Here is a 10,823-nt window from a genome sequence, read left to right on the forward strand (position 1 = left end):
CATATGCGTCACAACACGATAAACAGCAAATCATCATGACATGGTGTCTTCTTCGTGTTGATTGGACGGCGTATAACGGTAGAAAAGGAGACAGAACAGAGACAAAATGGAAATACCAAAAGAAGCTGATATAAGCCGTGATTAATATCAGACAATAAGAACTAATTATTACATCTTTGATGCCGAATGTAGACCAATGACAACTACAAGCTGAGTAACTTGAACTTTGAGTCATTCGGAATTTAAAGAAGAAGTTGTTGTTGAAATATTTAAATGTTTACAGCCACTCAGCAATTAATTTTGAGTATTTTTGCCACTTTTCAATTGCAGATTAGTTCTAGCGATATTTCAACAACATGTTAATGGCAATAAATCAATGAGATTTCGTGTCTACCTGTTTACAGTTTACCGAAATATCAAAAAAGTAACAATTAAAATACATATGTACGGACGAAAGATACAGGAAAAGTAATTGAAGAAATGAGACTGACAATAACCTTGAAAGTTCGTACGCAACAGCATCATCAGATTGTTGTCAATCTTTAATTCCATACATGAGATAGTAAACAGAATTTTGTTATTTTGAGGAAGGTTATTTTTATGGACCTTGATGAACTTGATGATTCTCGTAATTTCATAATTTCTGGTAATTCAATGAATATGAAGTTTCTATGGACGTCGAACCCATATCTATATCTTCTGACATTTCTTATTGTTATATTTTGAGGTATGTTCTGACGTACGTAGTTTCCATAATATCTTTAAAATCCTGTTCTAGTGATATTTGCAAAAATGGCAACTTTCTAGAATGAGTAATGATCTTTGGACCCAATAAAGCACAACTTGTCGACAAAATTTTGGCTCAAAAGTCACAATGACAATATTTATATAATTTAAAGCACTAAATCACTCCGCTTGAATCTGTTGCTATAGGCTAAGCTCTATGTTTACATTGAGTAAGTAATTTTGATGCTTTAATCCAGACAAAAGCTTCTTGGCGCAGAAAAGTACTTGACAGAGCCAGCAACAGAGTTTGAAGTAAAGCCTTTTGTTGTAACCTAAGCTCCATATAGGAACATGGTTGCAGTACCTAACTAAGTAATCTACACAATGATCCTTAGTCTGTCCCATATTAGGTAATATATTTTATTTTGATTACTTCCTTAAAATTTTGATATATTTTTTTTTTTGTTCAGAATATTCTCTAAGCCTCATTCGTCATCCGCATGCATTTCAGGTTCCCCATTGCCCCATGACTTGCTATCATTTAAATATGCTTTTGATAAAGGATGACTTCCATCACCCGTCCTTGTTACCCTTCTAGCTATCATTTGTGGTGATGCAAATTTCCTGTCATAGACTAATCCTAGTGCTGCTAATACATTAATATAAAGGTTTGATAATGATGTGATGTGTGCAAGTCCAAACAGCTCATTAGCTCGATAATCGAACGGAAATGCATGATGGAAGTTGTGATATCCTTCACCAAGTGTAACGAGATTGTAAAAGTCATTGTCAATTGCTGTATATGACCCATCGTAAGGCTTTCTCCCATTCAGGTGCAGGAAGCTGTTTCCTACAATTTGTTGATAAATATTCAGTCCATATCTAAACATATTCATTCCGAATCCAACTAATAATGATTCATTCCAAAAGTAGTATGGAACAATTGATGGTAGAGCTATGGTAACTACAGTATAAAGTATTGGGTAGTATCTGAAAGAACAATTGATTGTCACTTCATGTATATAAATCTTGTAAACAAAATTCTTACTTCAATTGAAAATTCAAGTCATTGTCAGCAATTACATCATCCATGTAAATTCTATCCAATTCATGTTGTGCTTCAGGTGTTTGTTTAATCAAAAACCATCCAATAGCGGCATGGAATAACCCATACTTCATGCTGGTTGGATCTTTGTCTGTATCAGCAAATTTGTGATGGGCGCGATGAACTCTGACCCATGAGTGGATGGATTTCTAAAGAAACAAAAAAAAGAAATTTAAGTTTGAATTATTTCAACCCGAGTGGAACAGGCAACGATTAGTCAGCAAATAATATGTCTTGTTATGAGTTGCACATTTAATCGTCCTCGGGTCACATTGGATCAGTTATTGTAAAATCATCAAATGGATCGTTGATGTCCTGATTCTTCAGAATCGTTCAATTCTTTGCAATATTGCAGAACAGACAAGGATCATGATCATGAATATCCTCACAAAATTAAGCACGCTTAATCATAATTATTAAGTATTCTCATAAGAGCCTTCATTTAGATCAGTGGTGGGCATCCTGTGTACAGCCAAAAATCTTTGGAAATTCCATGACTCGTATGCCATTTCTAACTCCGATCGAGGCTTGGCATTACAGTGTATCCACCTCTGATTTAGGTGAGTATGCTCATTGTCTGCTAAGGATTCTTGCTTCAGGTTCTATCTAAGGCCGACAAAAATTTAGTAGACTGCATCTCAGAGCTTTTAAGGTTCCGCTAAGATTCTTTTATTTTCACTAAATGGAGGCCGCCATTTTTGGTAGCCATATGGAAATGGCCGTCGTAGATGGAAGCCATCTCCGTTTGAGTCCCAATTGGCTACCAAAAATGACGACTTCAATTTGGTGTTAACAAAAGAGGTTTACCCGAACCTTAAAGTTCCATGTCACAGCTTTCTTCATTTGTGTCGCTTGGGAATGAAGCCATGAATCACAACTAATCTAAACCTAAAACTAAATGTAATTAAATAATTGCAACATATCTTACGATTCCTGATAATTGCTGACAAACGATCATGAACAATTTCACAGCACGATTAGTTTTGTAGGATCGGTGGCAAAAGTAGCGATGAGCTCCCGGTCCCAGTCCGAGTCCTCCAAGTATAAAGACTGTAAATGCTGGAAAATATAATAAAATAATTAATACTCTCATTAATCCTTTAATTAAGTCAAACTTACTAAATATATAAGTGTATCCAAGAACTTTTTCAAATAAAAGACAATAAATTCCAGTTAGAACTCCAATTGCAATGAATAAAGCAAGCAGCACCATAGGCCAAACAAACTTTATTACATATTTCTCTTCAGTTACATCTTTAGGTTCCATCTTGATTTCTTAACATATATCTTTCTTGTATGACAGATAAACTAATACTGACTTTATGGTGGAAAAAGACATAACAGCAAATTCAAAAATGAAATGTTACTTCCTTCTAGAAACTTCTTATGCAAGCACCGAAAACACTAATGATTAATTGGGCAAGACAAAGAGAGAAAAAAAAAACCCGAAAAAAAGCAAGTTTCGGTATCCTCATACACAAGGTTACAGTCGATCGACAAGTGTATGTACACAAATGACACTGAATTGTTTAAAGGAGGAGAAGCCTACAGCACTTTATTATATATTTTTTTTACGAATCATTCTCGTACCTCAATTAATAAAATCAAAAAAAATAACATAAAAATCAGTGCTGGACAACTTTTGTGCCGCGGCCCACTAAATTGTTTTGAAATCCCATGAACCGTATGCCGCATGCAGTTTTGGTCAAGTCATACCACCAATATGGACCGCGAATAATAAAAGGTTGTCCACCACTGCATTAAACTAATAGTTGAAAAAACCCAAACAAAAAAAATGAATCTTAGAAAGGAGTTTTATGCTAATTTTTAGCACATTTGCAAATATGACGCACTTTGTTTATACTATAGTTACTCATTATCATTCGAATCAACAGCAATGTCACCGTTACCCCATGACTTGCTATCATTCAAATATTTTTTTGATAAGGGATGACTTCCATCACCCGTTCTTGTTACCCTCCTGGCTATCATTTGTGGTGATGCAAATTTCCTGTCATACACCAATCCGAATGCTGCTAATACATTAATATAAAGGTTCGATAATGATGTGATGTGTGCAAGTCCAAAAAGCTCATTAGCTCGATAATCGAACGGAAATGCATGATGGAAATTGTGATATCCTTCACCAAGTGTGACAATATTGTAAAAGTCATTGTCAATAGCTGTATATGAACCGTCATATGGTTTTCTTCCATTCATATGTAGGAAGCTATTTCCTACAATTTGTTGATAAATATTCAATCCATGTCTAATCATGTTCAATCCAAATCCAACTAATAATGATTCATTCCAATAATAGTATGGAATGATCACTGGAAGTATTATTGTTATTAACGCATACAGAATTGAGTAGTGTCTGAAATAATGATTAATTGATACTTGTTACTACATTGTAAGTGTTTTGGTATGTAAAGTTCTTACTTGTATTGGAAATTTAAGTCGTCGTCCGATGTAATATCATCCATATGTATTTTGGCTAATTCTATAGCACATTCAGGTGTTTGTTCAATCAAAAACCATCCAATAGCGGCATGAAAGAATCCACGATTAATATTCACTGGATCTCTGTCTGTGTCCGAGAACTTGTGATGTGTACGATGAACTCTGACCCATGTATGGACGGATTTCTAGAGTATTAAGCATTAAATGAGTTAGAATTGTGCTTTTTTGTCATCAGGAACGAATCCAGTGACTAGAATAATCTTGTTATTGACTTACCACTCCTGAGAGTTGCTGACAAAAAATCATAAAAATTTTTATCACACGATTAGTCTTATAGGAACGATGACAGAAGTAACGATGTGCTCCAGGTCCAAGTCCAAGTCCTCCAAGTATAAATAGTACAAATGCTGGAAGATTCCAGAATAAATTTTACATTCTTAATTTTTAAGGATAATCCTTTAACTCACTCCATAAATAAGTCTTTCCACTAACGGGCTCAAAAATTACACAATAAATTCCTGTTAATATTCCTGTTGCAATAAATGTAGCCAACAATAGCATCGGCTTAACAAATTTAATATCATATTTTTTTTCTATCACATCTTTTATTTCTGTGTCCATGATTTATATCCTATAAATTCGACGAATATATTAAGACTGTGGCACAAACAGAAAACTACAAGTTGGATACTTGAAAATATTTTTTTTAGCGAATTATTGAAAAAGAAACACGAAAATTAAAATTACATTTTGAACAACTAGCTGAGTAGTTGGCTGAAATGCGTCATCTCAGCAACCAGACATCGTAGAGTGCTTTGATTTGAAGCATTGATTCCATTGGAGTGAGCTATTGATTTATCACTTGTTTTGGTAACTTGAAACTATCGCTTAATGCCTTAATTAATAATTTTTCTGCTTACAGATTCACTTGAAAATTTTTCTTTCACTAAAAAATTGAATTTTATTTAACCGTTAATTTTCAAAATAAAATTGACCGTTACTTTTCAAGATGAAAATGCGTCCAAAAATCAGGATAAATGACTAATATCTTATAGAAACATGAATTATAGACAACTAAGTGTGTTCATTGAACTGCTTACATTGATATTTGTTGATCATATACTGATCTCTAGGCAAAAATGCGCTCAAGTCCCTCACTAACACGAGGACTGTCAAAAATAAAATTACTTATTTTCATCAAAATATTTGAGTATAAGGTCCATGCTATTAATTATCCTTCTCTTCTTAACTTTTACTAAATCTGCTAATAAAACTGTTAATGATAATAATTAATAAAAACAAGATTAAAGCAGGTAGATTCACACCGTTATCATAGCAAGTCTAGCGGAAGTATTCAGGATTGTATGGCAATTGATTGGCACGCGAATACGGTAGGAATATAAGCAAGAAGAGAAAAGACATTGAAAGCTCCAAACTACGTCAGTATTAGGGATAATTGTGATAATACGTCATGTCTCAAAAATGACGTCATGCCAGTAATTGCTGGATTTAGTTGATTCAAGATTCTCTTCTTTTCACTAATTATCTATCCAGAGTTGCAATACAGGTACCTGTGACTGACAAAAACCGTACAAATTCTTGATAATTTATATGGTTTTTTTCTTACAAAACCATACAAATGATCAAGAAATTGTAAGGTTTTTGTCTATCCCAGGTGCGTGTGCTCCAACTCTGTATCTACCTCTTCTTGTGTTTGGTTCCAATACACTTAACAATTCAATGCTTCTATATTGAGTACATAAACATCTGAATAGCCTCATAATTAGTAGCCCCATGCTATGTACATACATTACCATTTATACTTTATATGCTGTATAATTATTTGGATTATGTTAATGATCTTAAGCCTGTTCAGTTCAATACTTTTGGATACACTCAATATATTTGTACTTTTTTTCTTATTCTTTAAATTTTAAAGCCACACTTGATAATTCAAATATCTTTGAAATGAATAACAAAGTAATAATAGCAGCAGATACGAATGAGTGAAGCACATGTGCGTTCTGTCAATTGAATTAATTATTCAAGTTTTAAAAATAGGTAATAGTTAAAAATACTCAGTAATTAAGAGAATTTGAAGTGGAATGATCGGTATGTTGAAGGTCATGGAACACAATTAATATGTACGGCAAAAGATGTAAACATGCTTGGTACAGGTTAAGTAGAAGTAATCTTGCTGGACATTGCTCAATTTACATAAGACTTGCTTTACATGATAATTACTGACCTTTGAACTAGACCCGATCTGCACAAAATTTTCATGGCTGCCAACTGGTTGCCATGGGGATCCAAGAGACAATTTTCATATTAACTGCAATGAGAATCCACATGAATACCATGTGGCCGTCAACTGGCTGTCATGGAGAACGTGTGTCGATCGGGAGTGTTGCCCTGAGTATACAATACAAAGCAACTCTATTTATTGCTTCTCTAGCCACTCAGAGCAGTTATGATCCATCTTCGAACAGCACACCGTGTTCGCTTTGACATTGCTACATCTTCGTATGACAATAAACGCGGTACGTTGCAATGTGTCGCTCGGGATGACTTCTCATAGATAACTACTAAAGGTAGCTATATCGCTGAATATAGCCTTATCTATTTCCGACTCTAATTCTACCCAATAACACAAATCGATTAATCGATCCAAAATCTGACACGAGACCAACCCGACCAACCATTGTGTCGAATGTAAACTTAGCCCACTCTGTCACTCTGATTTGATGCCGCTTGCGGTTTGATTTGTCGTCAAAATCACGTCGGCTTGGATTTTAGATCGATGTGTTATTCAGTCTCTAATGAAAACTTATTTCCATAAGTTATTTGGCTGTCTGTGTCATTTCTTGTCACCAGAATTGCAAAGCAAGCACTTGTGACAGGCCAAAACCCGCCAAAACCATACAAATTATCAGGAATTTGTACGGTTTTTGCATGTCACAGGTGCCTGTCATTACGTACGATATTTGCAACTCTGCATCTCATATTAAAATTCTAATAAGATCCACAAATTAAATTTTTAAACGTAAATCAGAAGAACTTCCTTATCTCTAATTGTAAATCTCATAATAGCCATTAAGCATTTCCATTGTAACCACAAAAGCATTTCTCTTTGATAATTTACAGAATAAAAAGAAAGAAAATGCTTTTAGGGCATAAATTTATTAAGTAAACAGCTTCATAGGCACCATCAAAGTAAAAATCTGTGTTATTTGAGAATGAGAATGTGCCTGGCAGTCGACACAGTCAAAATTAACATCGTTATCCATAAAGTGCATTAAAATAACAGCTTAATTGCAAAAAAAAAGTGGGGAACTTTTTTAAGGAATGAAAATCGGAAGTGTCTCAAAGGAATTCTAACAACAATTGTTGTTGCTCTGCTTTTGTGGCTGTGCTGATTGTAAAATATGAATTTGCATGTTTTTGTGTAATTTAATAATGAGAATCTCAGCGGGATTTTACAGCAGATTCACAGATGATGTAAGGACATACATGACACAACAGACGACAGTATCATCAACAATAATGAACATAAATTGCATGTTGTCTCTATACACCATCCATTATCATGTCACAAAATGTAAAATTAAAATTGAGCATTCAAGAAATTCATCTTTTTCCCTCTCTTGTGACTTTTTGACTGTTCTTGCTTACTTTTTACAGCATATAAGTAATTGCAGGGCAACATTTCAAATGGAATTTTGCTTTTTGTTGAGAATTTTAATATCTATGTGGAAGGGTTGAACAATTTTCATTGCAATTGAACAACAATCAACCCCTCAACATAATCTACTTTCATGCCACACGGGAGGCTAACATTGAATAAGTGAAGTTTTTATTTATTTTTGAAATTTATTTTTTTGTGCAGATTTTTGAGGGTTAGATGCTGTTGTGTTGTTAGATGTGTCCATGTGAGGTGGATTTGCGTTGATGCGAAAACAGCTATCTAAATAAAGTGTCATAACGTTCATTAGAAATTTAAATAATATATATTGGTACATAGTTGAATACCCCTTCCATACAAAATTTCAGTCTGTTTTTGAACTTCGAAGAATAAACATCTTAGAAATTTAAATTCTTAATTCAAATCCCCAATAAGGATTAGTAAATCTAGTTATTATTCAAATGACAAGTTCCTAGAATTTAGTAGAAATTTCCTATTTTTAATTTGGAACTTGTTCCTCTCTGTTCTGAGAATTCCTTCTTCATAGATTGTTTCACCTAGCAATAGCAACAAAAACTAAATAAAACTGCTGCTCTTTTTCAATCAACTCAAATACTCAATTTGGATTATAAAATCAGGGGGATTCCAAAATTTCCAATTCTCTAACAAAAGAAACAACAAATGATGAGCAAATAATCGCATTTTGCGTATAGACTAAAAGGAAATAAATCAATATTACCAAAAAATACTTTTTTATCATAAAGGGAAATAAAATTTATAGATTGAATCTTAATTGCTTTAGATAACAAAAGTATAATTGAAGTAATTATAAATGTTTGTCATTTGATAATGATATCTGTTCGGAGAAATTTAGCTCTTTTTATTAAGAACCGGACTTCCTATAAAGCTTATTGTTTTGTTATTATCTTATCGGGGTTTTGTGATAAAATTTGCAAATCTATAGGAGTTGAAGTGTGATTTGTTGAGTTTTAGTTTTCTGGATTTGGGCTAGAAGCATGTGAAATCAGAGATCGAGAAGACCTGGAAAGTTCGAATAGTTCAAAGAAGGTTGCTTTGTTGATCTTGTTTAGCTCAGTATTTTACTGTCTAAATAGATTCATAAGACATCATATATGATTTAACCCCATATAATTCCTGCGTCAACAACAAGAAGTTATTGCGTTTGATCTTAAAAAATTCTATATAAATCCACTTATCCAGTTCCATAACAAAATATTCCAATTCGAATGTCTAAAAGGTTTAAAAATTATGAAAGGTTTATTATTCTATTCAATAACAGATTAACATTTTTTGTCCCTAGACTCAAGTGTCTATAAAAAATTACGCAATAGCATAAAATGCGACGATTACTTTAATCTTCAAAAGAAATTCCAATTTTTTTCAACATTTATTTTTGTTAATGGTCATCATGAGTGTCATTTGCATATGAATAACACACAATTTAAGGAAAAAAAGGGATCCGAATAAATAAAGTTGAGGACACTTTTAATGAAATTTTATGCAAATCAACGGAAATGTGTTTAGACAGTATGCAGCAGCAAAAAAAAAAGAATTGGTGTGAATATGAAATATGTTAAATTGAATGAATATTCAGGAAAGTAATTTGAATGTATTAAAATCTTTTAATCTAATTTATTCACTGACACTGGATTGAGAGGCGACAACATGTCAATTAGAATCATCAACGGTATGCTACAAACCCCGAATGACCATGTTACTTTGCTGGTTTTGAGAAAAATTCTGCAGTTTTTTAAACATTTTAAATGTAACGGCTTTTAATTTTTTGAATTTTCAGGTTCAATTATTGAACTTTGCAAAAATAACGGTAATCAAAATTTTGAATTCTCTGGTTCAAATATTGAACTTTTAAAAAAACGGTAGTCAAAATTTTGAATTTTCAGGTTCAATTTTTGAATTCTAATTTAATTTTTTCAAAATTTAACGGTTCAATTGAATTTGAACTTTGAGGTTCAATTTTGAATTTCTAAAAATAACGGTCAAATTTACTTCTTTTGCGGAACAACACATTGTGCATCGGAAATTTCTAAAGTTGTCTCGAGCAGGTTCCCTTGAATTTTGAACTAGATCTCCTTTTGAACAATTTCAAATGTTGATTGACCAATTCAATTCTCATCTTAATCATACATCACTCGGTAAAACTGAATTACATTTTCCACTGTATCTGATAGCAATCAAATAACTAGTAACTTGATGTATGTCACACACAATATTAATGGATTAAAAAACTCCCGTTTTATTTTGCAATTTATTTAAATACTTTAAAGGGGTTGAGAATGATAAATTTTAGTTTTATGTCCATCACATTTGCATGCAGCAACACGCTCGAAACGTGAACACGTAAAATTGAAAACAAATTTCACTCGCAGCACATTGTTTCTGTTCAATAGAAATGAGATTAATCAGTCAGTGAATGAAAATGATAATTGCCATTGTATTTATTGGACTTTATAGTGGATATTAACTAGGACGATGGCTCGTTGGACTGAATTTGGGATATTTATCTTTATTTTTTCTTCTTCTTTTTTCTCTTAAATTTTAAGGATACATTTTTAAAATTGGGATACATGCTTAATATAAGGATACATTTTTAATCTTAAGATTTAATTAATGGACTTAATTTTTTTCCATTCTTAATATTAATTTAAAATTACAGACAATATTTAAAAATTATAGTTATAAGTAAAACAAATCATACATAATGGTTATAGTTGAAAACAGTTAAGAGGATTATTAAAATTCAATATGACATATTTACGGTGGGCATTTAAGACTAAATGAATGAAGTCAAAGTATTTCATACATTTT

The 10,823-nt window shown here is 32.6% G+C and overlaps 2 protein-coding genes across 3 annotated transcripts; both read right to left on the reverse strand.

Moving 5' to 3' along the window:
- Positions 1-1,117: 1,117 nt before the first annotated feature.
- On the reverse strand, positions 1,118-3,098 carry LOC139086125 (delta(9)-fatty-acid desaturase fat-6-like). The gene is made up of 4 exons (XM_070634454.1): positions 2,951-3,098; positions 2,760-2,890; positions 1,775-1,980; positions 1,118-1,716 (listed from the first exon to the last, which is right to left on the reverse strand). Exons 1-4 carry the CDS (start codon positions 3,096-3,098, stop codon positions 1,212-1,214), a joined length of 990 nt encoding a protein of 329 aa, XP_070490555.1. The 3' UTR covers positions 1,118-1,211.
- LOC139086124 (delta(9)-fatty-acid desaturase fat-6-like) lies at positions 2,999-6,194 on the reverse strand. Of its 2 annotated transcripts, XM_070634453.1 has the most exons (5): positions 5,042-6,194; positions 4,762-4,984; positions 4,571-4,701; positions 4,274-4,479; positions 2,999-4,208 (listed from the first exon to the last, which is right to left on the reverse strand). In XM_070634453.1, the coding sequence occupies exons 2-5, from the start codon at positions 4,913-4,915 to the stop codon at positions 3,701-3,703; spliced, it is 999 nt and encodes a 332-aa protein (XP_070490554.1). In that variant the 5' UTR covers positions 4,916-4,984; positions 5,042-6,194; the 3' UTR covers positions 2,999-3,700. The 2 variants fall into 2 exon arrangements, with proteins under 2 accessions (XP_070490554.1, XP_070490553.1); XM_070634452.1 differs by having other exon boundaries at positions 4,762-6,194.
- Between the last annotated feature and the right edge of the window lie 4,629 nt (positions 6,195-10,823).

Source organism: Chironomus tepperi, unplaced genomic scaffold, assembly GCF_022539635.2.
Source record: "Chironomus tepperi strain 1889 unplaced genomic scaffold, CSIRO-AGI_Ctep_v1 contig_85, whole genome shotgun sequence".
Lineage (NCBI taxonomy): Eukaryota > Metazoa > Arthropoda > Insecta > Diptera > Chironomidae > Chironomus > Chironomus tepperi.

Excerpts from the sequence above, each read along its gene's own strand:
- LOC139086125 (XM_070634454.1), bottom strand. The coding sequence starts at position 3,098 with ATGGAACCTAAAGATGTAACTGAAGAGAAATATGTAATAAAGTTTGTT. Across the intron at positions 1,981-2,759 it reads GTCAGCAATTATCAGGAATC|AAATCCATCCACTCATGGGT; the intron begins GTAAGATATGTT and ends TTGTTTCTTTAG. Across the intron at positions 1,717-1,774 it reads GACTTGAATTTTCAATTGAA|ATACTACCCAATACTTTATA; the intron begins GTAAGAATTTTG and ends TTGTTCTTTCAG.
- LOC139086124 (XM_070634453.1), bottom strand. The coding sequence starts at position 4,915 with ATGGACACAGAAATAAAAGATGTGATAGAAAAAAAATATGATATTAAA. Across the intron at positions 4,702-4,761 it reads TGGAAAGACTTATTTATGGA|CATTTGTACTATTTATACTT; the intron begins GTGAGTTAAAGG and ends GGAATCTTCCAG. Across the intron at positions 4,209-4,273 it reads GACTTAAATTTCCAATACAA|ACACTACTCAATTCTGTATG; the intron begins GTAAGAACTTTA and ends TCATTATTTCAG.